This window comes from Bufo bufo, chromosome 4, assembly GCF_905171765.1.
Source record: "Bufo bufo chromosome 4, aBufBuf1.1, whole genome shotgun sequence".
Classification (NCBI taxonomy): domain Eukaryota; kingdom Metazoa; phylum Chordata; class Amphibia; order Anura; family Bufonidae; genus Bufo; species Bufo bufo.
In genome coordinates this window covers 277,341,213-277,368,558 of record NC_053392.1, presented here as the reverse complement: position 1 = coordinate 277,368,558, position 27,346 = coordinate 277,341,213, and the positions used below count along the sequence as shown (strand labels likewise).

Sequence of the window (27,346 nt, the reverse complement as noted above, 5' to 3'; positions counted from 1 at the left end):
TTAAAATAATGACATCTATTCAATGTAAATTCACGTACAACTTTTCCTTCTACCTTACATAATAAAAGGTTAATAAACTATGTGGCGAAAATGCATTAACTTCAATTTGACAAAAAACATAAAATAATGTTATTTTACACTGAGCAACACTTGCTATTAAAAAGTGAAAATCTCTTAAAATATGTAGGCTATATCAATTACTTTCATTGGTACAATTGGGTACTGTTACTGAATGAGGGTAATAATTGCTCAGCACAATTGCTTTAATAGTACAGGGTGGGCCATTTATATGGATACACCTTAATAAAATGGGAATGGTTGGTGATATTAACTTCCTGTTTGTGGCACATTAGTATATATGAAGCAGGAAAACTTTTCAAGATGGGTGGTGACCATAGCGGCCATTTTGAAGTCGGCCATTTTGAATCCAACTTTTGTTTTTTCAATAGGAAGAGGGTCATGTGACACATCAAACTTATTGGGAATTTCACAAGAAAAACAATGGTGTGATGGTTTTAACGTAACTTTATTCTTTCATTAGTTATTTACAAGTTTCTGACCACTTATAAAATGTGTTCAATGTGCTGCCAATTGTGTTGGATTGTCAATGCAATTCTCTTCTCCCACTCTTCACACACTGATAGCAACACCGCAGGAGAAATGCTAGCACAGGCTTCCAGTATCCGTAGTTTCAGGTGCTGCACATCTCGTATCTTCACAGCATAGACAATTGCCTTCAGATGACCCCAAAGATAAAAGTCTAAGGGGGTCAGATCGGGAGACCTTGGGGGCCATTCAACTGGCCCCACGACGACCAATCCACTTTCCAGGAAACTGTTCATCTAGGAATGCTCGGACCTGACACCCATAATGTGGTGGTGCACCATCTTGCTGGAAAAACTCAGGGAACGTGCCAGCTTCAGTGCATAAAGAGGGAAACACATCATCATGTAGCAATTTCGCATATCCAGTGGCCTTGAGACGTACTCGCCTAATTGAGCATGTACGGTGCCAACATGGGGGAGACGCAGATGTCTTGCGATTTGCGGGCCTAGAACATGTCCCCCCACCAGTTCAGGGAGGTGATAGACACCGTACCCTGCTCCAGAAGGAAGCTCGGTATATTATTAAAACGGATGCCACAGGTTGTTTAGGCTTAAACGAACGCAATGATTTGGCAGCATTCATTGAATAGGACGCTATATAAATATGATTCTCTTATGTATACACCTTAGATTATCTTTAGTCACTGTACGTATATTTATACGTTTTTGTATTTATATATCATTGCATTAACTTTTGCATCCCTTTCATTTATATTTATGTACCCTTCCATGTGTATAGATACTATTCGCAGACTATGTGTCACTTTTTGTAACTATTGTTTCATTTGTGTCAGTATTGTTTTTAAACTTAAACTTGCACTAATGTATCGATGCACCTGTGTTTCAGGTGTGTGCAGTGGGTGTAGCATCAAGGGTGTTTGAGTGATGGGTCAGTTGACCCTCCCCCATATGAGGCTATAACTAGCACACACTTGATTCCCAGAGTGGATCAAACAGCCGGAGGAAGCGGTCATACCGCGAAACGGCCGTCGCTGTGGATTGATACTCCATGTGAGTCTGCCCCCGCAACATGCCCTACAATAAAGAAGCGTGAACACGAATGGTGAGTGCGGCTTATCTTTGCATCTTGTTTTCTACTTCATTCTGTTCAAGCCCTGCACCCCGATTTCTTGGACGGTCGGATTAGGCCAGGATTGTGTTCCTTCAATTCCCAGGTGTGAGGACGGTGCCCTCAGTACCTCTTGTTATGTGCTCCAGTGGCCTTGAGGTTTCCATTGATAAAGAATGGCCCCACTATCTTTGTACCCCATATACCACACCATACCATCAATTTTTTTGTTCTAACAGTCTTGGAGGGATCTATCCAATGTGGGTTAGTGTCAGACCAATAGCGGTGGTTTTGTTTGTTAACTTCACCATTCACATGAAAGTTTGCCTCATCACTGAACAAAATCTTCTGCGTAAACTGAGGGTCCTGTTCGAATTTTTGTTTTGCCCATTCTGCAAATTCAGTGCGCTGATCTGGGCCATCTTCGTTGAGATGCTGCAGTAGCTGGAGTTTGTAAGGGTGCCATTTGTGAGTAGCTAATATGCGGGGATATTTGACTAATGCCACTCTCCAGTGACATGCGGCGAGTGCTACACTGTGGGCTCTTGCTGAATGAAGCTAGGACAGCCACTGATGTTTCTTCATTAGAGACAAATTTCATGCGTCCACATTTTGGCAAATCCAACACTGAACCAGTTTCACGAAACTTAGCAAGCAGTTTGCTAACTGTAGCATGGGAGATGGGTGGTCTTGTAGGGTGTCTTGCATTAAAATCTGCTGCAATGACCCGGTTACTGCGTTCACCAGACATCAACACAATTTCTATCCGCTCCTCACGTGTTAACCTCGGCGACATGTCAATGGCTGTAAACAAAGAGAAACTTGTAAATTACTCATGAAAGAATAAAGTTACGTTAAAACCAAGCACACCATTGTTTTTTCGCGTGAAATTCCCAATAAGTTTGATGTGTCACATGACCCTCTTCCTATTGAAAAAACAAAAGTTGGATTCAAAATGGCCGACTTCAAAATGGCCGCCATGGTCACCACTTATCTTGAAAAGTTTCTCGCCTCACATATACTAATGTGCCACAAACAGGAAGTTAATATCACCAACCATTCCCATTTTATTAAGGTGTATATATATATGGCTTACCTTGTAGTATAAATATGGGGCACACAGAATATTTTTTAGCATTTAAAGGTAATTTCTTTTAGTGATTTTCACAATAAGAGGTTCATGATCCAGTTTATAGGCTGCGTAACCACTATCCATATATGAGCCGGACGTTTCAGTCCATAGAGACCTTCTTCAGCGGATTGGAGTTTCTGTGGTCAGAGATAAAGGGATATCTGGATCGTGATATCTGGATATAATCACGGGACAGCACTTTTTTTGATATATGTTTTAATGTTCTTTAGCGCTGGACAATGGACATAAATTTCACATTCAGTACAGGCTGCACAGTATTATCCTTGTTTCAAGTTTTCACACTAACAACCACCATTTTATCTCAATTTTGAAAAATGACTACGCATGATACCCATTTTTTCAACTACAGGAGGCCTACTATCCTCTGTTTGTAATCATAAACCTGCAGTGCTCTCACAGTGTAGCATTGATTTTTACTTGACATATGTTCTTACCTGACCGACAGGCAATGTCCACATCTTTTTCAAAGTCTGTCTGTTAGTGAAAAGAGATATAATCATATGAATATATACAATATATACAAAACATGCTTTTTGCTAGTTTTATTAAGCTATTGATTTAAGTGGTAAAATAGCATACATCGTAGATAGCAAGTATTTGGTGAAAGGCCAAGATTATTATTCATTGTTCAATGACGTACTACACACTGATTACTACTAAGTACATAAAAAGTTGGATTTCTTAGACAAGAAATATGATAGATGTAGTGCAGCCAAATTTGTGCACAAACATATGCATATTCTGTGCTGTTTTCTTATCTCTGCTTTATTTCTGTAGCTCTTCACTTTCTCTCGATAACTGTGCTGAGTGCGTGGGCTCTTCTTAGCGTGGAGCTGATTGCTGTAAACAATCAGATGTCTCCTCCTTCCTGCTCTCCTTCTCATCTAAAAGGAATTCATAAACAGACTGAGGCAGAGCGCCTCCTCTCCCTCTCCTTGTTTTCAGTTACTGTGTTACCACATCGTTGTAACGACTGAAAAAGGTTTATGAACATTTCAGAAATCATAACAAATTAGAGGTTTATGTAAGATTTAGATAACGCCACTAGTGTTGAGCGAACTTCTGTTTTAAATTCGGCGTCTAAAGTTCGGCTTCCGGTTAGCGAAGAATCCCGATATGGATTCCGAATTCCGTTGTGGTCCGTGGTAGCGGAATCAATAATGGCCGATTATTGATTCCACTACCACGGACCACACCACAACGGAATTCGGAATCCATATCGGGATTCTCCGCTAACCGGAAGCCGAACTTTAGACGCCGAATTTAAAACAGAAGTTCGCTCAACACTAAACGCCACTTTCGCTGATAAGATGCATTTCAAATGTTTGACATGATGATTGACCTGTGGGTTAGTGTTTACGTTTTATATAAATCATATATTCACATTTACTGAAATAACAGGCAATATTTTGTGACATTAAAATAATATTAAAATCTACTCTTCACATATGCTAAAATGTCCATTTTCCTGTTAGGTCACAAGAGTAGAAAACTAAGAATACTGCAGTGCTGGATCTGTCTTGTGATGGACACCGATGGCACTTTAACTTCTAATGGGTCCATATGGATTATGTCATGGTGTCAGTCATTTCAGTGGGAAGAATAGTATCATGTATTATTCAAATATGATGGAATTTCCTGCTGCTCCTAACAGTCAGAAATGTGAAGAGATATCTAAAATGTTTTTTTTTTCCCTTGTAAATTCAGTATTTTGGTTTATTTAAACCTTTCCTATTTTGAGCGACGTGTTTTTGTCTTTAGTTACATTTGCAGATAAATTCAGAATACAGACATTTTGCTGTACGGAGCAGTGCAATATGATAACCCAAACGAGGGATACCCTTTTTAAGCTGTTTGATTACATCTGACTGCTAAACTGCTGTCAACATAAAACCGATTGTACAACCTAGGGGTGATCACAGCACTCAACAACAATCTGGTTGTGGTGGGTGCTCGTCTGGATAAGTTCCTGACTCCACCTCAAGAATAACACTTTTAGACTTCGTATAATCAGACAGCACTCCAATTCATACGGTGAAGTAATTTGTGAGTTTTATTCAGCCGGACATGATGCACAACAGATGCAAAACAGATTATGGCAACGTTTCGGGCTAAATAGTAGCCCTTCATCAGGCTTAATTGTGCCCACGTGGAAAAAACATTAAACCGATTAATGTTAATATCAAAGTGTATAGAAAAATAAAATATTGAATGTGATTTATAATTGGAGAAATGCTTTATTGACTGATATTTTAGAATATGACATAAAATAAAGAATTCTGGGCTACTCTAATAACTCCATAATATACAAATGTAATCATGACACCCAGTTGTTAGAAATGTACTGTTAGCAATACAGCAAATATTTCACATGTAACTTATGATTTAGAAAAAAAAAAAAAATCTTTTTTATTTAATACTACAAATCCAATCCCTTTAAGATGCATCCCTATCTCATGCACATTTTCATTTTGATGTATTGCATCCTGAAATTTCTTAGTATACTGTAGTTAGAGATTACACTTAACACTGTTTAATGACTAGCAGGGTTGTTTACTACATATACATATCCCTGCCAAACAAATATGATAACAGGTTTTAGAGAAATTGAATGCTGAGAAATTGATGGTAACATTTATCTGGAAGAGATAGGCGAAGGCAGGCAGAAGGTATTAACTACAGAGCGGCGCAGAAGCTTGACTATGACATGCAAGATGAATATTAGTAATCAAGTCAGTCCACCATACAGAATAAGCTTATTAAATCTTGTAGCTGCTACCCTGTGCACTATATGTATCTAATTTTAATTATACTGCAACTACCACCTACATTTTTATTCCACTAGTAGCCATTGTTCTCCCCACTCCAGGGTTAGCTATAAATTGTATTGTTTTATATTCTTAATAATTTTACAGCTCAAGGAATTCCACAAGCAATTTAGTGAAATGTTATATTAATTAGGGGGAAAAATGAATGGGCCTTAACTGAAAATATTAAAGCTTCTTGATGTGATTAAAGGGGTTGTCGCACAAAAAATATTCTACAGTGTTCAAACCAGCACCTGGATATGAATACTTTTGTAATTAAATGTAATTAAAATTTTTGCATAACCACTGAATTATTCAATAAAATGTATCTGCATAATACCGCCTGCTGTTTGCTCCTTTTCTTATTTCTTTGTCCTGCTAACTGAGAAGGCCGCACATGCTCACTTTCATTCTTCAACTGCCTCTTGAGCTATGATAGGGAGAGCATGGAAACACCCCCTTGAGCTGTCAGCTTGATATAAATCTAGCAGAACAATAAATTGGCAGATTTCTGGATCCATGTGAGGTACTGGGCTGGTTCTAGCTTTGTTAGAAAGAGATTGTCATGTATTGTATGATGTCTGTTTTTCATTTTTTACATTACTCATGGGATAACCCCTTTACTTGTGCTCCAGTAGCAATTTTTATGCACTTACCACTGGGGATGCACTGATCTGTGGAACAGATTGCAACTTTACAGGGCAGATTTACTAATCCTGTCTAAGGCCTTATGCACACAGCCGTGTTCCGCGGCCAAGAGCGGTCCGTGGTAACCCGGCCGGGATTCCTTCTGACAGCAGGATTGCACGGCGTCATTGGTTGCTATGACGTTGTGCGCTTCATGCCGCCGCTGCTGTACAGTGATACACTGGTATAGATCATACCAGTGTATCACTGTACAGCAGCGGCGGCATGAAGCGAATGACGTCATAGCAACCAATGATGCCGTGCGCTCCTGCTGTCAGAAGGAATCCCGGCCGGGTTACCACGGACCGCTCTCGGCCGCGGAACACGGCCGTGTGCATGAGGCCTAACGCTGAGACAGTGTAAACTTAGACCAGGCACCAAACTTATAACAGTGGCTTATGTTGTATCAAATATTTAGTGCATTTTAAGACATTTTAGACAATTTTAACTAACTTTAGTTGTCTTACTTTGTGGCAAGATTTTTCACCGAAATGTTTACACAATTTTTTGGTGCGCTCGTTTGATTTTAAAGTCAATTTTTTTTTAGTTAAGCCATGTCAATTTCCATTGATTTCAAGCACGGCTCAAACACATAACTATAACACACCAGATTTAACAGCAGGTTTTGGAGAAGACTGAAACCAGAATTCTTGCACATTTGGCTTAGTAAAACTGCCACTTCTCAAATGTCTATTTAATGCAAGCTGGCCCTTAGTATTTGTGATAATGTAGATAACAAAATGAAATGTAACCGTCACCACTCTTTTGAATATAGCACTATACACAGTTTGCAATTGTTTACAACGCTGTACTATATATAGATATGTATATCTATCTATCTATCTATCTACAGTATATATCTACATACACAGACACACACACTTTATTTTACCACTGAACACATTAAATAAATGTTGCGGCAAGTCACACATTATATATAGTGTATATTATTGTTTTTTTACTTTTTTTTCTAGAGTGCTTTTTTATCACCTCTCTACATGTCTTTACAGTCAAACAAACTATATGTCTACAAAATAGTTCTGATATGGTGATAAGTGTGCAATTCTTTTCTTGCCAGCTGATATAAGTACTTTCCAGAACCATCTTATCAGACATTTTCCTACAGGGAAAGATATGGCAACAGGAGAGTTTAAGGAGCTTAATGGGACCGCTCATAATGGACTTCATTGTGTAAGCAACAGATTGTCTCTGCTAAAAAATATTGTTGTATACTACTACCTACACTCAACACCAACTATTATGGTTATCTTCTATAATAACTTCCCATGTACTCTGTAGTTATTAATGCAAATATAGCTAAATCCCACACTGAAGTATTCTTTCATTCTGTACATTTTGTAGACCAATAGGATATTGGTCTACAATTTCCTTTCAAATATTAGCATTTCCCCACACTTCTTAAAGGGGTTCTGCCAAATTTTTAAGCTATCTTCTATCCACAGGATAGAAGATATCTAGCTGATCACTATGGGACCGACCATTGGGTTTATCACCGCTCATGAGAACAGAGGTCCCATTCCCTCTTTCTGATGGAGTGGCAGGTTGTGCATGCACACTGATGCTCTATTAATTCTCTATGGGAGCACCGGAGATAGCCGAGCACAGCACTTACTGTCTCCTGTGCTCCTATAGAGAATGAATGGAGTAGCAGTGAGTATGCACAACCTGCCAAACCATCAAAATGGGGGAAGGGGACCCCCGTTTTCAGGATTGCAAAGAAAGAAATGGGGGTTAGTCAGCACATTCCAGTGCGCAGGTGCACATCGCCATGGCTGAAAACGCAAAAAAAAAAGTATTTACCAAGAATATCACATTTATACCGTAGCACTAGTATTAGTAAATTTTCTATAGTGAGTATGGCACAATTGTATTTACTTTATTATTTGTATTTGCAGAGTGCTGTTGCATTGTTTGTTTTTGCTTTTGCATTCTCACGATTGTTTGAGATTCCCAGCAATCTGGTAATTTTTCCGTATCTTGTGGACAGGGGGTAACCTAACCACTTGGCACAACCCCTTTAAGCTCTTTAATGCAACGATAACAATAGCAAATAATGTCAATGACACTGGTTGATGGTCTTAACAAACAAAAAGTTTAAAAACACATAGTAATGTTACATTTGTTATGCTTTTAAAAATTCTCCAAAAATTGTCCCTTATTGGCGGCAGATCGTATCTAAACACAAACTGTGTTATTACAAAAATTTTAAAAAAATAAATAAATACAGCAGTTTGTTCGGAACAAGACTCCAAAAATAAGTATGCCTTAAATGAGACAGATGCCTGCCCTGCACACACAAATGTTATTGTTAAGAATGAAGAATTTCATACATTCTTTTTTTTTTTTTACTCGAAAATCGGCAAGGTAATGATCGCGTAATATGTGAATATTACGCGATCAATACAGGCGTGTGTTAAAAATGAATATATAGCACTATAGAATATAGTGCTATATATTTGTTTTTAGAATATTCGTCATTTTTTTCCATCTGAAGTCATGATTCCTACCTGCTTAAGTTGCTTGTGAGCCAATGACTTATTGGCCCACAAGCAAGAAGCAAGGAGGAATCATGTGTTCAGGTGTAAAAAATGACAACTATTCGATATAAACAATATTTAGCACTATATTTGAAATATTTGCAAACTCTCGAAGTGGCGATATTAGAGATAAAAATTTGCTTTTCGAATATTCGTGCTCAACACTGATAACCATGTAGTTTTCTGCTCCTTACAATTCTGCTGGTAATTGCTGTGTACTAAGCTTTCTTTCAGATTTTTGGCTCTTCTATATGTAATTGTTGGATTAGAAGATATTATTTTTTTTAGATCATCATCTGCTTGTAGTATGTACCAATGAAGCTTTAGAAACTTTTCCAGTGAAGGAGATTGTTAGTTCAAGTAGTCTTTCTGTACACTTGTGTTTTGACACTACCGTCAGACTCCAGGGCAATTTTCAGGTCCAAAAAATTAAGATTTTTCTTGTGTATTTCTGCAGTGAATTTTTTTAAGGTCTATAGTATTTGTGTTAAGTGTGTACACAAATTCAAAAAAGTGTGTCTCTGTGCTATCCCATAAAATTAAGATATCATCGATGTATTGTCACCAAAATAATATGTGGGCCATGAACACTATGTACTGTCCCTGGCCATTAGAAGCTGCTCCAGGTGTCCGCAGTGGTGTGCACCTTCTCGCACAGCAACAATTGTAAGGAGCAGCCCACATTCCCGAAATGTGACAATACAAGGCAGGAATGGCTTTTTGGAGAAATAATGGTGGTTAGGTATCTTCCAGAGAGGCTGAGCATGGCTGGTACGGCCATGACTGCACTGCCAGCAACTTGACCAGGTGAGAGTTAAGCTTGCACATCATCAGATTACTGGTGGGCATGTACAGTTATTTCCTAGTCATACAGTCCCTTATTGATAGCTAATGATGGAGAGGAGGAGTAGTCTGAGTGGGAGAAGCAGTAACTGATAATGATGATGACAAGGACACTGTACTGTATGTGGATGTCCACATACTATTGCCCAGCAAATACAGTTCAAAATACTTACAATAACATACAAGGCCATCCACAATTTTCCCCTCCTTCTGTTTCTGTGCTACTCTTCTGATAAATCTCAACATGCAATCTTTGATCCTCTAAAGACATTCTTCTATGGTCACCTTTTGTCTGCCCAGTTCTTCTTTGCTCACACAATCAGCTACAATATTTTCCATATGTATCTCACATACTCTGGAACTGAATAACCCAGCACATCAGACTCTCCCCCACCCTTCAAACTTTCAAATGCAATCAAGAACTCACTTCTTCAGGAAAGCTTACCACTTACTATAACACGGCTGCGGCTACACTACCATCTAAGTAGATTCTACCCTCCTTCTTTTCTTCCTGTCTGCATTGTGGATTCTAATCCCCTGTGGACAGGCTCCTCTCTTTATCTGTACCTGTCATTTGTTGTTTCATGTTATTGTACTTTTTTTGTTTATTAAATTACACGGCAGAGTTCAGATCCCTTTGCATCATGTGACCATTTGCCATGACCTAAGGGTAACGGGTCACTGCTGTGGCCATTGATTGGCTGCAGCGATGTCAAGCCGGATGTTGACATCTAGAGAGCACAGCATTGCAGGCCTTGAGGGGAAGGAGCGGGAGCCGACACCAGGAAGCAGATAAGTAATTCTTCCTTTACAGGTCCGGACAAATGAGGGAGGTTTGCCAAAAACCTCCATTCTTGCACAACCACTTTAAATATAAATCATAATAACAATAGCTTTAATTGCTGTTGAACCCCCTATCACTTCTGTCTCGCAACTACCCAAGGCATTCTCACCACCCTTACATTCTCAATACAAACTGCTAAATACTTGATTTCTTTCTGTATTTACAAAGAACTTGACATTCTATTCAAGTAAATCTCAACTCTTATAAAAAAAAGGAAAAAAAAAAGATTTCTTTAAAATGCAGCCTAAATGATTTCTACATTTTATTATGTGAATCATTTTTTGCTTTGTTATTTTGTTCCTGGGTTTGGATAATAGGTTTTTGCCTCCTAATGAAGTGTGTGACACTTATTCCCAGGACTACATTGGCTGTAAGTGACATTTAATAATCCAGCGTTACAGTGACATTTTATAATTACTCCAATATACTGCTCTCAAGAACTTGTATGGTGAATCATTCTTAGCAGGGAAATTTCCATTTGCACTACTTTGTCAGTCAGTCAAGTTACCTTGCTTATGAAAAGGGCTAACTTTATAACTTTGCATATAATTTTTCACCATTTTAGATTACTAATAGGGGGTTTTACTATTGCAATGTACAGGCACAAAAGCCATTTATATATTTAAAAAATACATTTCATAATTACGGCATAGTAACATTATGAAAATAAATCATTTATGTCAGGGATATCATTTTCTGACTGAATTCAATTTTAGATGGTCACAGAAAAAACGGGGTACATATATTTATCATCTCAGATATAGACTAACTCACTGAAAGGAATCGACGGTTTAACCCCTTCATGACCCTGCCATTTTTCACCTTAAGGATGAAGCCATTTTTGCAAATTTTGCATGTGTCACTTTATGTGGTGATAACTGTAAAACGCTTTTAATTATCCAAGCCATTCTGAGATTGTTTTATCATCACATATTGTACTTCATGACAGTGGTAAATTTGAGTCAAAATATTTCATTTTTATTTATAAAAAAAATACCAAATTTACCAAAAATCTTGAAAAATTAGCAAATTTCAATTTCTCTACTTTTATAATAGATAGTAATACCTCCTGATGATTGGATCATTTTGTGAATGCCATTTTATTTTTTGGGGACGTTAGAAAGCATAGAAGTTTAGAAGCAAATCTTTTACAATACTTCCGAAACCCACTTTTTAAGGACCAGTTCAGGTCTGAAGTCACTTTGTGAGGCTTACATAATAAAAAAAACCACCCAAAAATTACCCTATTTTAGAAACTACACCCATCAAGGTATTCAAAACTGATTTTACAAACTTTGTTACCCCTTTAGGTGTTCCACAAGAATTAATGGAAAATGGAGATGAAATTTCAGAATTTCACTAATTTGGCAGATTTTCCATTTTAATCAATTTTTTTCCAGTTACAAAGCAAGGGTTAACAGCAAAACAAAACTCAATATTTATTGCCCCGATTCTGTAGTTTGCAGCGCGCAGAAGGAAAGGAACACAATATGGTTTTTAGAAGGCAGATTTTGCTGGACTAGTTTTTTGACACCATGTCCCATTTAAAGCCCCCCTGATGCGCCCCTAGAGAAGAAACTCCAAAAAAGTGACCTAATTTTGGAAACAGGTTAAGGTGGCAGTTTTGTAGGTACTATTTTTTACTAACTACACTTTTTGTGAGGCAAGGTAACAAAAAATAGCTGTTTTGGCGCAGTTTAAATTTTTTGTTATTTACAACATTTATCTGACATGTTAGATCATGTGCTATTTTTTATAGAGCAGGTTGTTACAGACGCGACCTTACCAAATATGATTCCTTTTTTGGTTTTGTTTCAGTTTTACATAATAAAGCATTTTTGAAAAAAAAAATATTATTTTATGTCTCCACATTCTGAAAGCCGTAGTTTTTTTATTTTTTGGGCGACTGTCTTATGTAGGGGCTCATTTTTTCGGTATGAGATGACAGTTTGATTGGTACTATTTTGGGTGCATAGGACTTTTTGATAGCTTGATATTACACTTTTTGTGATGTAAGGTGACAAAAAAGGGCTTTTTTTAAACCCTTTTTTTTTCTTACGGTGTTCACCTGAGAGGTTAGGTCATGTGATATTTTTGTAGAGCAGGTCATTACGGACGTGGCAATACCTAATATGTATACTTTTTGTATTTATTTAAGTTTTACACAATGATTTCATTTTTGAAAAAAAAATAAAAAATTTTTTAGTGTCTCCATATTCTGAGAGCCATAGTTTTTTTTATGTTTTGGGTGATTGTCTCAGGTAGGATATAATTTTTGTGAGATGAGATGACGGTTTGATTGGCACTATTTTGGGGTGCATATGACTTTTTGATCACTTGCTATTACACTTTTTGTGATGTAAGGTGATAAAAAATGGCTTTTTACACCGTTTTTATTTTTTACGGTGTTCACCTGAGGTGTTATATCATGTGGTATTTTTATAGAGCAGGTTGTTATGGACGCCGTGATATCTAATATGTCTACTTTTTTTTTTTTACATTTAACACAATAAAAGCATTTTTGAAACAAAAAAAATCATGTTTTAGTGTCTCCATAGTCTGAGAGCCATAGTTTTTTTTTTTTTTTGGGCGATTGTCTTAGGTAGGGGCTCATTTTTTGTGGGATGAGGTGATGGTTAGATTAGTATGATTTTGGGAGGCATACGCCTTTTTGATCGTTTGGTGTTACACCTTTAGTTATGTAAGGTGACAAAAAAAAGCACAGTTTTTATTTTATTTTTTTGACGGTGTTCACCTGAGGGGTTAAGGTCATGTGATATTTTTATAGAGCCGGTCAATACGGACGCGGCGATAACTAATATGTCTACTTTTTTTTCCCCCTATTTAAAAAATATATATTTTACTTTAAATTGGAAAAAGGACACTTTTTTTTACTTGAAACTTTTAATTTTAAAACTTTTTTTTTTTTAGCTTTTTTTTACACTTTTTTTTGTCCCACTCTGAGATTTCAACTTTTGGGGGTCTGATCCCATTTTCAATGCATCACTATACTTCTGTATTGTGATGCATTGGCTGTAAGTGTATTACAGACTGTAACACGCTTAGAGCCTGCTTGCCTGTGAGATTCAGGGGGCTGGATCTCATAGGCTCTCCCGGAAGGCAGCCACGATGCCTAAGGAAGGCATCGGGCTGATTTCCCTGCCATCGGGTCCCCGTCACAGCAACACGGGGACCTGATGGAAGCTCCAAACCTTGTACGGACATCCCACGTGCCGTGGTCAGTGCTGACCACAGTACATCAAGGGTTAATGCGCCGGAATGTGCAGAAAATTCTCCAACCCCCACAGTTTAAGTGGACAGTCAGCTGGCTGTTTGTACTATGTACATGAGCCATAGCTGATCCACAGTTACAAAACCTCACCGCTAATGCGGTAACAGTGATCAAGCTGGGACTCTAATTGTGTCCAGTCTCAGTGCTGTCACCCCAGTATTAGATCGCTAGCGTCCCTAAAGCATTGGATGAGACCCATCTACAGTATTAGATTCCATGATCTTACGGGACCCTTGCTACCGCTATGCTCTAAGTCTGGCTAATAATCATACCCCCTGCTCGACGTGTTTCTTATAGCCTTGTGACGGGCCTTTCATCAGGAGCTCATAGGGCATAAATGATAGAGGTAGTGTAAATAGCCTAACAGACAGAGAGAGCTGACGATTAATGCTGCACTGAGAGTTATGCAGCAGCACCGGCGCTAGTATGGCCGTTTAACCAGCAATATGAATAAAGTTTTGTTGCTTTTTAAACTGTCGATTCCTTTCAGTGAGTGAATTCAATTTTAAGTACAAAAACCCATTTTTTATGAGTAATTCATTATTTGTGTTATTTTACATCATTCTATTTTTGGAACTTTGCTACAAGGTTAAATAAGTAAAAACTATCCTAAAAGAGAAATACAGATGTTTAACAACCATAATGTAAAATATTGACATTCACTTGTAACTTAGAATTCAAAGTTAAATCTACGATATTTGCTTTACATTTTTTGTTGTTGCAGGATGTGTAGCTATATTTATTTAACTTCTCTCCGCTTCCTGTTTTTGCATTTTGCAAAACTGGCCACTGCAGCAAAAAATATCAGTGCAGCAGCATTCACAATGCGTTTAAGCCTTCCGCAGTTCTTTCCATCAGTGGTATACATCTGAATACCCAAAACAGAATTTAGACATACTGTATACTGCAACATTTACACTGACTTCATTGGATGAAAGAGTTCAAATGATTAATCTTTGGACTCTGTTACACTTGTTTTAAGTTCTTCTCAGTCAAAGTATAGCTCAGTTTAACCCATTATAGTTAATATACCCATAGCGGGATATGTTGGAATGCTGTTTTTGGGTATTCAGAAATATACCACCATGAAAAAGAGGCTAAAACACCATATGATTGCAGCCTAGCCCTATTAGGAAACTATACATAATTACCAAACCCCAGCTGTTACTCTAACCACTGCTTTACTGATACTTAGTCAACTTTACGTTGTGGGTAGAAATCCTCTTTAACCACCTCACTGTTTTGCCTGAGTCCAGCTCGGGCAATGGAAAATTACTTAACTGTTGTGCCTAAGCTGAGCTCGAGCAGAAAGTGGAGGGGAAGCGCTGCTTTATATGCTGCTTTCTTCTGAATGGTAACAGCTAGAAACATGCAACTGGTCTTGTTTGAAAGCTGACATTCCAGGCTTTCATACAAGAATGACATTAATCCAAGCTGCAGAGGAGAAATCACTGTTATAAATCGAATTGGGAATAATGGTGGGTAAAACCTGCTTTTACTTTCACTTTCAGCTGCATTAATAGCATCCCAATTTCTATCAGTGATATCTTGCCATGTACTGAAGATAATGCTGTCATTCTGGCTTGGAATGTCAGCTTTCAAACAATGCAAAGCCCATATCTTTAGCTGGTACCAAACAAGAGATATGAGCAGTTAAAGCAGACTCCCCCCCTCCCCTTCAGTCTGGAGGAGAACGAGAGAGCAGTTGCAGAGCTGACAGGCTGCAGGAAGAGAGAAAAACTGTAAAAATATATAGATATGTGGCATTATCTTTACTGTAGTGACCAAGATAATAAAATGCAATAGTGTCCCCTGAGTTGTGCGCCAGAAAGATTTACTGCAGACACACAAAAATCTATATATTTTTTTTCATCTTAAAAAGTAACTGACATACATTAACAAATACTTGTTTTATCGGGGTTGTCCAGCTCAAATTTTTCTGAAAGGGTCAAAATGGCATAAAAATATTTAAAAAAAGGATGCTCACCTCCTAATCCCCTTGTGTTCCCATTCTAATGCTTACCAGGTCCCAACTAGTCACTGCTTCCTGGTCTTTCTTGACAAAAACAGAATATAACCGTGCAACCAATCACTACCAGATTGGCTAAGGAGGCATTAGAAGGGTCGGGAGAGGATGCTGGTGAATATCCTTTTTCTACTTTGTTATAATCTATCTATCTATCTAATAAGTCGGATAATGCATACCTTTAAAATAATCTTTGTACTGATCAATCACACAACCTTATCTCTATAAAATTCAGTTATTATCACTAGGGAAGCCTCCCAGGTTTTATAAATTAATTTGCATTCATTAGGGCTATAAATACATAAAATATGTCTTAATTAAAATCAATTACATTTGATTACATTTGCCTTCTCATCCTGGTTCGTGTCTTCAGTTGGCTATGCTTTCCTTTCTATTTGGTCTATAATACACTATATAAGGTTTGGTATATTGTATGCACTGCCTTTTGTTGGGTGTAGTTTGTAATTAAATGGTAACTATAAGTTCTGTAATAATTTTATCCAATTTTTTTGTCATATTGCCCTCTGTATGTTCCAGAAAGCCTGCACATTATAGTATACTCAAATCCACTGTGGCATTTTTGTGATCTCGGTATCATTTACAGATATAGCCCAATACTTCTGGGAGCAGAGCAATTTCCTAAAATGAAATCTTCACATTATTACTTATTGACAATGACAGGCGAATTCATTTTGATGACAGATACACGACGTTCACAAACATATATTCCTGTCACTTTCAAGTTCCATCTGTAATCCAAATTGTCCCCATAAGACAGTACCATTGGGTAAAGCATTCTCTAAGGATGGGTTGGTGTCAATTTTAGATATTTTGACAAGTTGGCAAAAACCTGGTTGTCAAAGCAATCATTCTTTTGTTTGTATAGTATCTTTGCACTAGTTAGACCTATTTTAAGTACTTATTCTATATAGAGAGAGCAGAGACATCTTTTTTTGTAGACTTTATTAGAATGTAGTCCAGAAAATAATGAAAAACAATATGTCATAATCAAATTTTTAAGCGATCAATATTCATTGCATAATGCTTGAATCTGGTGATACTGTACAATGGGTTAAATTGTATAAACCTGGAATCTGTCTGCGGTATTCATCAAGGTCATGACTGGAATAAAGAAAATATTTTTTTGAGGAGTTTCAACAAAGAAACACCGTTAATCCCAAATAATTGTATGTTGAAATGGTGGCAGTTATACATTTTTGATTGCTTAGATTAGTGGAGAACTAGATAGAAGCCAGATAAAATACAGCTTGAACAAAATGCTAAATAATTTTAAATGTGCTCTAAATGAAAGTGTTTCTCTATTGTAGCTTTGAATAAATACTATTTCTGTTGCAAACAGTCAAACAGAAAACATCGAGAGTATTGTATGCCTTACATGTACTATATGCAGTTATGTGAATTACTATGTGCATTATGTGGCTTACAGTCTCCATGTTAAATATTCTTAGTGTTAAAGGATTGTTTAGTAACGTTATCCTCAGTGTTCATGGCAGAGTATGAGTAGGTACATATTTTTGGACGATGTTAACAAACGAGAAATGTGTTATTGTATTATACTAACCCTTAAAGGGGTCATCCAAAAAATTAAGGATATCAGATCCGCAGGGGTCTATCTCCTGGTATCCCTGACGATCAGATGTTTGAAGATGCTGCTGCACTCACCGGAGCTTTACTGAGTGCAGCAGTCTGTTCGCAGATTACCAAGCACAGCACTGTACATTGTACAGTGGCTGTCCTTGGTATTGCAGTTCAGCCCAATTTACTTAAATGGGACTGAGCTGCGCCTAGGTCACATGACCAATGTGCAGCGACATCATTGGCCTAGGAAGAAGTGCTGACAGAGTGCTACACCTGAGATAGGTCATCAATATTATATTCCCAGATAACCCTTTTAAAATGAAAGAATGACCATGTTTTCAAGAGTAGGAACCAATGTTAGTTCAGGCTATGTGCCATAAAAAAAATGAGGTCTTTTCAAGCTGAGTATTGTATAGATTGCCCTTTTAGCCTCCATTTCATGTTTAGGAAATTGAAGCATCTCAAGCTGAATTCGATCCAAAGTCTACGAAAAGATTCTATTTGCTGCGAAGCCACATTTTTTTGCGCTTTGTGGTAATGAATCATTTTTCCTAAAATGGAGGCTACAGTTGTTTAGAACATAGTGATGTCATCACGTGTTTACACTGGGAGCACACAGTGACGTCATCACGCCCAGCACAGGTTCTTCTGCAGGTCTTTTCCATTCGAGAAAAGAGCAGACTGCCTCTGTGTGAGCAAGTGGATGAGGTGAGTGAATTTTTTTAACCCAAAAGGCCATATTGCACTAGCATATTAGTTTTTAACGGCCGTTAGAGTGGTGCACTTCTGTCTAAGTAGCCGTAAAAAATTGACCTATTGATTGATAGGCTGAATAGGGTTTTAACATCGCAATTCGTGACAAATTAATTTGTAACAAATCAAATTTCTTGTCAAAATTTGGGGAAGATTTTTAAAACTTTGCTTATCTTACCTCCATTGTGTTATATGATTAAAATACGACTCTCTATTTAGAATTTTGGCCACCAGTAAATGTTCACTAACTCCCTTTTCTATTGACCTATATGACCATCTATATAATATCTACACCTCAGATAAATGCTTTTTTATCCAATAAAAAATTTTAATCAGGCATTTCATGTTACTATTCTGTATACTTTGCAAAAAAAATGCCAACTGGCCATAAATTTTTTTTAAGAGCATGCTGATTTTTACATAATAAAATTGTTATATTAATTGGCACTGATGGATAGATTTTTTGAGAATCAAGAATCCAACAGAATAATATTAATCATATTTTTAGCCAGTCGTGACCTCCCTTTCATAAACCAACCTGCAATATTGCCATAAGCAGAGCATGACCCTGGTCCCAGTTAGGGATAGTTGGGAGCAGGTAGAAGATTTATATGGTCAGCTATATACTATACTGGAGATATACCAGTTTCATGTTTTTTAATCCCACCAAAATATCTAACACTATTCACTTCTAAAATATCATTTTTTTCTCAAGTATTTTATTTACATTTTATAAACCAACACAAAAAAAAATCAAGAAATATCATCTCTGTCATATGAGGAGCAAAAAAAAAAAAAACAGTATTTCACATACATACATTGTTCCATGGATATTAAGTAATTTATACAAGTGCCATATTGCAGATATTGTTCAATAGACATTAAATAAGTATTCAGTAGAAATCAACATCCCTCCAACATCCATCCATCCTTTTCCAAAAGTTATGTACTCATGTACCCATAATGCTTTCCCAAAAGGCTTTGATTCTGTCTTCTCCCTGATAGTTACATGACTAGTGGCCCCAAAGGTCCTTTCATACTGTCTGTTGCATACCACTGTATGTATCTACATTTCATCATTAACAGCTCAATATCTGTTTTGGACTAATGTCTAATAGTAAACGGTTTCCACTTTCCACTTGTCAAAGAATATCCCTCAGTGTGTTTCTTTATGGTGTTCTACATTTATCTGCTTAGTGTTAGGCTACTTTCACAATCGCGTTTTGGCTTTCCGTTTGTGAGATCCGTTCAGGGCTCTCACAAGCAGTCCAAAACGGATCAGTTTTACCCTAATGCATTCTGAATGGAAAAGGATCCGCTCAGAATGCATCAGTTTGCCTCCTATCAGTCTTCATTCTGCTCTGGAGGCGGACACCAAAACACCTGCCTGCAGCGTTTCACTGTCCGCTTGACGAAACTGAGCCAAACGGATCCGTCCTGGCACACGATGTAAGTCAATGGGGACCGATCCGTTTTCTCTGACACAATCTGGCACAACAGAAAACTGATCTGTCTCCCATTGACTTTCAATGGAGTTCATGACGGATCCGTCGTGGCTATGTTACAGATAATACAAACGGATCCGTTCATGACGGATGCATGCGGTTGTATTATTGTAACGGATCAGTTTTTGCAGATCCATGACGGATCCGCCCAAAACGCGAGTGTGAAAGTAGCCTTACACTGTTGGCTGCCTGTGTGTGAATTGAGCCATTGGGCTTTTATCTCTTCTCAGCTGCAGTACTAAATTAGGTAAACTGCCCTGGTCTGTGTGTGTGCACCCGGTTGAATAATTAGTTATCAGCCTGCTATAATTTCAATGCTCCTAGTTCTGCTTCATGCCTGTATTCTGTCTTTGACTTGGTATTACATGTACTCTGCCTGGTCCTTTCTGTGTGCATTGCCTGTTTCTCTGGAACTTGGCACTGATGTCTCTGACCTCCGTGAGTCAGCTGTCAACTGCACTGGGACTATTCCAAGAGGTAGCAACCTGGAGGCTCAGCTGCAGTGAAGATCATATCACTGTGTAGGAGGTTAAAGGGTGAAAGCCAGGGGACCTCCAGGACAACACCCTCAGGATTAGCCCAATGTCAAACCAGTTGGTTTGCACAGTAGTTCCACAACCATTGTCCATAACAGTTTGCACAGGACCTTTTCGTAACACTTAGTAGTTTCTGTAGTTGCTATTTCAACACATAAATTGTGGGAGGTGTTGGCTTCAAGCAATACTGAAAGATTTTTCTCAAAGCCACTATAAGTATTACATGTATGAGGGAGGGAAACTTCCTGCTTGTCCAGCCTATCAAATCATCTGAAGAGACAGAGTGAAAGAGGAGAACTGAGGGATACCATGGTAATGTGAAAGTCCATAATGATGCCATATAGTGTCCTACTCTATCCCAATACTGTTCAATAAAAGGGCATGTCCACACCCCATGTCATAGGTCTCATCAAGTCAAATGACATTTTTCAGTGGCACTACCTTCAAGGATGTGAGCACAGTGAAGATAAGTTTTATTATTGTCTTTACAACATGCTTTGTGACTACACCGGTGCCTTCGTTAGGTTGTTTACAACATATGTTACATGATGTTGCAAACTATCTGATGAAGGGATAGGTGCAGTCCAAATAAGCATTGAACAGACAAAAATAAAACTTTTCTTCACTATTTCCACATTAAGGTAATCCTTGAAGGTAGCACCACCATCCAAAGTCCTCTTTTATTTCATTGAAACTCCACTGATCAAATGACCAAATGTCTATGAAGCACTTCTCCCTTTTGTTTTAAGATTTGTCACATAATGCGAGCTGATCTGGTTAGGACATTGATGCTGGGGTGTTAAAACCATAGATCACTCTATGTAATAATTTGAAATATGTCTCCCTCCAGTTCTAACTAATGACATTTATTTTTACGTTAACCTACCCCATCAAAATGTATCCCTGGCCTATCTTAAAGGACAAGGTCCCTCTGGGTATAGATTATTTTTTTGGGGATGAATGGTTGAAGAATGATCCCTAAAAACTCAATAGAGAGAGAAAATAGTATGCCTATGTTCACAAGGTGCCTAGGATCTATTCAAACAAGTTGTTGTTCGTCTCATGCTCTGGATTCGCCCAACGTGACTTACAAAAAGACCTCAAATGCATAAACTGAAGAAGGTGTTTCTTAGAGATATCAAATCCCTCCAAGACAAAATATAATTTTAGATAATTATTTGCACAATGACATGGACTGTATTAATTATTAAGTTTATCTGCTCAGGTTAAAATCAAGGTGCTTCATAGAGTAAAGAGCTGTCCAGAGTTGGAAAAATCTGTGTTATTTTCAAAAACAGCAACACATCTGTCTATGGATTTAAATGTCCAGGCACCACCCTGTTTCTGTAAAGAACACAGATTCTAGAGACAGACTATGGACAGGTATGGCACTGTTTAAGGAAAAATATAATTGACTGTTATATAATTTATTTGTAGTGCATTATATGCATACAACTCATTTGTAATAAAATTAGAGCTAACCATGATTTGTGCATGTCCATTGGGAAAGGAACTTGATGAATCTGCATTTATAGGATCCTGGCAGTTTCTCAGTCGACATCTGAAAGCATCTTGGACCTACAAAAAAATTAAAGACAGTATTTAACCTTAAAATGCATAGCATGTAGTATGCTGCATCTCATTGAAAGAATTTTCTTCTGTATAGAATTAAGAGAGTAAAAATTCATTAATCTGGCATATGATAATACATGAATTTTAATAATCTGGAATTTGTTTTCAACACTGGTCTGCATTATAATATTAAATTTAAAAGATTAGAAAAAGACCACTGACTAAAGGTGACCAATTATGAGAGTTACCTGACTGAGCTTAATAATGTATTTTCAATTAGTATTTTGCTTTGAGCTGCCTTTGACATATAGTACCTTACCACAACTACTCCAAAATCTAGACTTTCTCACCAGGTATTGCATTTTAAGCTCATTAGGTTAAAAGATTCTACATCGTCATCTACTGTCCTGTTCCAAATGGTTTATGAAAAGTAAGATAGCAGACATGTTGAACTCGTTAGGCCGGATTTACATCACTGTTTATTTTTCCGTTCTTCTGATCGATCGGTAGAACAGAAAAAATAAAAATAAACGGATCCTGTATTTTAAGCATCTGTTATGCTCATTTGGCATGCATTTCCATCTGAGATCCGTTATTTTAGAAGGAAAAAAAGTCCTTTGTGCCAAATGTGCATAAATGAGCAGATGCTTAAAATACAGGATCCTTTTTTTTATTATTTTTCTGTCTTTTGATAAAGAAAAATGGTGATGCGAACCTGGCTTAAGTTGGCCGAACCTGCTGTTTTTGGTTGGACTGGCTGACGATCTTATAATGTATGTGGGGAGCTCCCTTACCCTGACAAATGAAAGTGGGGAAAGATAGATAGGGCAAATTTAATCTTTTCTTGCTGTTATTTTATACTCCTATGGGATAAGTCACTAGATGGTGTATGGTGGTATGTTACTCTTTTCTTTCCATTGAAAACAAATGCACACTGTGGCAAGCCTAGCATGTATATGAAAAATCGTGAGAGATAGCTACTGAAGGTGTATGGGAACATTTATGTAGTTGGAGACAAAGAAATATATTTAATTACTGTACATTGCTAAAATGTAATTGATCTTATGAAGTGTACAAGTTCATGGTATATCATCCATGAACAACCCTCTTAGAACCACGTCTTTCTCTTCTATTCGGCTGATTATTGGTTGAACTGTATGATATACTGTAAAACTATGTTTCATTCTTCAGTACAATGTACACACATTGGTATTGTATGCATACCAATATGCATTCCAGCAATTCATAATCCACATCCTCCACCTTTCTGTGTATTATATAACATCTTTCTTCTTTATTACTGGTATCAGCACTCCTCCCATTCGGCACAGGTGGTTTTAATCACATTGGTCTGCATATAGTGGTCATTGACCTGGAGCTTCTGATAGTAATGGACATGTTGTGTTAGACAACTATTCACATAGTGCAGTACTGCGTGGTGGCCTTTGTTTTTGTGGCGCTGTGCTGGTGGATTGGTGGGACCCAGTGCCATGGGTGGCATAATCAGACAGCAGAGGTGCTGTTTGACCCCTGGGTCCCGCCACCTACTAGGGCAGTGCCGCCTCGTCACCGCATGGTCGCTGCGCCTTTTTCAGAGTAGGTGCCACTCAAAGAGGCAACCTTGGCGTGGTGAGTGGGCTTATGCCTTTTGATCAAAATGTACACTAATGCCTCTTGTACAGCATGCAGTATGGGGGGCTGTATACTTTAATATAGCGCTGAGTAGCAAGTTAGATCAAAGCATAGCATTGTGGATGTGCGATCCAGTTCTGTTTTCTCCCCCTGATTATTGTATAACATTGAATGCCAACTAGTTCATTCTAAAACCTACTAGCATCATGTATCTTTATATGATTTCCATATTTACAGTTATCCTTAAAGGGGTTTTCCAGGATTGTGACCCTTTTTATTTAGCCCCTGTAGCATGCGGTACGTTTTTTTTTATTAAAAAAAAAACATTCTCACCTGTTGTCTGTCACTCAATTTTAGTGTCCTGGCTGTGTTATATGATCTTCTGGTCTTTTATATTTTTTATTTTATTTTGGGCAGGGTATAGACAGGGTCACGCCTAGTGCTGCACCCAATGACTAATCTCAGTAGTTACCGCTGGGGCCACAACACTGCTGAGGTCTGTCATTTGCTCCACTTGCATACATGACCCTGTCCATGCCTGCGCTGGAATTAAATAAGCAGGGAATGGAATGGAGCACAAGTGCCAGAAAGCAGTAGAATATAATTTTTTCATTAGGTATTGGACAATATGGAAGCTAATTAAAAACTGCCATAATCCTGGGAAAAAAACTTTTAACTCTAAGATGAGTGGAAAAACAGTATTTAATAGAAACAACATGTGATGTAACTGATCTGTGTGATGCCCCATAGTTCTCTAAGGGTTCATGCACACGACCGTATGTATTTTGCGGTCTAAAATAAATGGATCCACAAAAAATATGGATGACGACCGCGTGCATTCCGTATTTTGCGGAACGGAACAGCTGGTCCCTAATAGAACAGTACTATCCTTGTCCGTAATGCAGACAATAATAGGACATGTTCTATTTTTTAGCGGAATGGAAATACAGACATACGGAAATGGAATGCACATGGAGTAACTTCTGTTTTTTTTTTCCAGATCCATTTAAATGAATGGTTCCGTATTTTTGCACTAGACCTCTAGGACACAGAGAGACAATTAACAATGGCACATAGGAATACAAGGCAGGGAAACGACACCAATAAAAGCAGAGGTAGAAGCTGACTCACAGTTTTGGGTTAAACTGGTAGAATGTATAGCAAAGGAATACCTTTAGGCCTCATGCACACGACCGTTGTGTGCATCCGTGGCCGTTGTTCCGTTTTCCGTGATTTTCGGCGAACCCATTGACTTTCAATGGGTCCGTTGAAAACTCGGAAAATGCACCGTTGTTCATCCGCGGCCGTGATCCGTGTTTCCTGTCCGTCAAAAAAATATGACCTGTCCTATTTTTTTTGACGGACAACGGTTCACGGACCCATTCAAGTCAATGGGTCCGTGAAAAAACACGGATGCACACAAGATTGGCATTACCGTGCGTGGTCCGTGGCCGGAGGCTACTTTCACACAGATGGATCCGCAGATCCGTCTGCATAAAAGCTTTTTCAGAGCTGAGTTTTCACTTCGTGAAAACTCAGATCCGACAGTATATTCTAACACAGAGGCGTTCCCATAGTGATGGAGACGCTTCAAGTTAGAATATACTACGAACTGTGTACATGACTGCCCCCTGCTGCCTGGCAGCACCCGATCTCTTACAGGGGGCTGTGATCCGCACAATTAACCCCTCAGGTGCCGCACCTAAGGGGTTAATTGTGCGTATCATAGCCCCCTGTAAGAGATCAGGTGCTGCCAGGCAGGAGGGGGAACCCCCCCTCCCTCCCCAGTTTTAAATTCATTGGTGGCCAGTGGGCCCCCCTCCCTCCTCCGTATTACTGTACATTCATTGGTGGCCAGTGGGCCCCCCTCCCTCCCCTGTATTACTGTACATTCATTGGTGGCCAGTGGCCCCCCCTCCCTCCCCTGTATTACTGTACATTCATTGGTGGCCAGTGGGCCCCCCCTCCCTCTCCTGTATTACTGTACATTCATTGGTGGCCAGTGGGCCCCCCTCCCTCCCCTGTATTACTGTACATTCATAAGTGCCCAGTGGGCCCCCCCTCCCTCCCCCTCCTAATTAAATTTCCCCCCCCGCCATCATTGGTGGCAGTGGAGAGTTCCGATCGGAGTCCCAGTTTAATCGCTGGGGCTCCGATCGGTAACCATGGCAACCAGGACGCTACTGCAGTCCTGGTTGCCATGGTTACTTAGCAAGTTTTAGAAGCCTTATACTTACCTGCGATGTCTGTGACCGGCCGAGCGCTCCTCCTACTGGTAAGTGACAGGTCTGTGCTATAAGCAATGCGCCGCACAGACCTTTCACTTAGCAGTAGGAGGAGCGCCCGGCCGGTCACAGACAACGCAGCTCGCAGGTAAGTATAATGCTTCTACAAATTGCTAAGTAACCATGGCAACCAGGACTGCAGTAGCGTCCTGGTTGCCATGGTTACCGATCGGAGTTCCAGCGATTAAACTAGGACTCCGATCGGAACTCTCCGCTGCCACCAATGATGGGGGGGGGATTTTAATTAGGAGGGGGAGGGAGGGGGGGCCCACTGGCCACCAATGAATGTACAGTAATACAGGGGAGCCCACTGGCCACCAATGAATGTACAGTAATACAGGGGAGGGAGGGGGGGCCCACTGGCCACCAATGAATGTACAGTAATACAGGGGAGGGAGGGGGGCCGCACTGGCCACCAATGAGTTAAATACAGGGGAGGGAGGGGGGCCGCACTGGCCACCAATGAATTTAAAACTGGGGAGGGAGGAGGGTGTGCCCCCTCCTGCCTAGCAGCACCTCATCTCTTACAGGGGGCTATGATACGCACAATTAACCCCTCAGGAGCGGCACAGTTCTCAGTATATTCTAACTTGAAGCGTCTCCATCACTATGGGAACACCTCTGTGTTAGAATATACTGTCGGATCTGAGTTTCACGATCTAACTCAAATCCGATGGTATATTCTAACATAGAGGCGTTCCCATGGTGATGGGGACGCTTCAAGTTAAAATATACCATCGGATTGGAGAAAACTCCGATCCGATGGTATAATAGGGACTTCTGACTTTACATTGAAAGTCAATGGGGGACGGATCTGTTTGCAATTGCACCATATTGTGTCAACGTCAAACGGATCCGTCCCCATTGACTTGCATTGTAAGTCAGGACGGATCCGTTTGGCTCCGCATGGCCAGGCGGACACCAAAACGACTTTTTTTTCATGTCCGTGGATCCTCCAAAAATCAAGGAAGACCCACGGACGAAAATGGTAATGGTAGAGTATGAGATAGAATGCGTGCATGTGATGTATATTTTAAATATAGCTATAATTTAGCTATAAGTGGGCATCACTATCCAATCAGTACATCTTTTTTGCTAACATTTATGAGTAGGTTTCCTACTTATGAAGCCATTTGAAAACATTGTGTTATCATATCCTGAGACATTTTCAGCATATTCCTGTTCTCTCACAAATTACTTCCATAAATAATATTGCTGCGTTGAATCCTATTTTTTTGTTCGTCCATAAAGCAAAACCTAATTTTAGCTTTTGATTGTAATGCATAAAGCAAGGATCGTCTTAGGCACAATTCAACTAGGTAACCCTTGTGAGACTGCAGACACCACAATGTAGATGAGCAGATTCAGAAAGTCACTATACTATAGATCCCATAACACAAACATATTTCCAGTGGTTTAATCAAGAAGCGGTTGTTAAAGGGAGTCTGTCACCTTAATATGGCCATATATAGTGCTTAGATTGTCCTATAGCACACCTATACATGAATGTAATAGCACCTTTGTCTTTTTCTTTACACTTTCAGAAGCTGGAAAAACTAAGTTTAATTCATATGCAAATG

At 38.8% G+C, this 27,346-nt stretch overlaps 1 protein-coding gene and 1 long non-coding RNA gene across 5 annotated transcripts in view; one reads left to right on the top strand and one right to left on the bottom strand.

Annotated features, from left to right (window-relative positions):
- ADGRB3 (adhesion G protein-coupled receptor B3) overlaps positions 1 to 27,346 on the bottom strand; it is a 1,057,188-nt gene that overhangs the window by 27,967 nt on the left and 1,001,875 nt on the right. For all 4 annotated transcript variants that reach the window (XM_040428625.1, XM_040428624.1, XM_040428627.1 and 1 more), the window contains 2 exons: positions 21,760 to 21,855; positions 3,262 to 3,301 (listed from right to left, as the gene is read on the bottom strand). In XM_040428625.1, the coding sequence (XP_040284559.1) occupies positions 3,262 to 3,301; positions 21,760 to 21,855 (136 nt within the window). The remainder of the gene's footprint in view (positions 1 to 3,261; positions 3,302 to 21,759; positions 21,856 to 27,346) is intronic.
- LOC120998106 lies at positions 1,690 to 20,243 on the top strand. Its single transcript, XR_005778302.1, has 3 exons — positions 1,690 to 1,822; positions 15,304 to 15,311; positions 20,233 to 20,243. It is a non-coding gene; the product is annotated as an uncharacterized LOC120998106 (long non-coding RNA).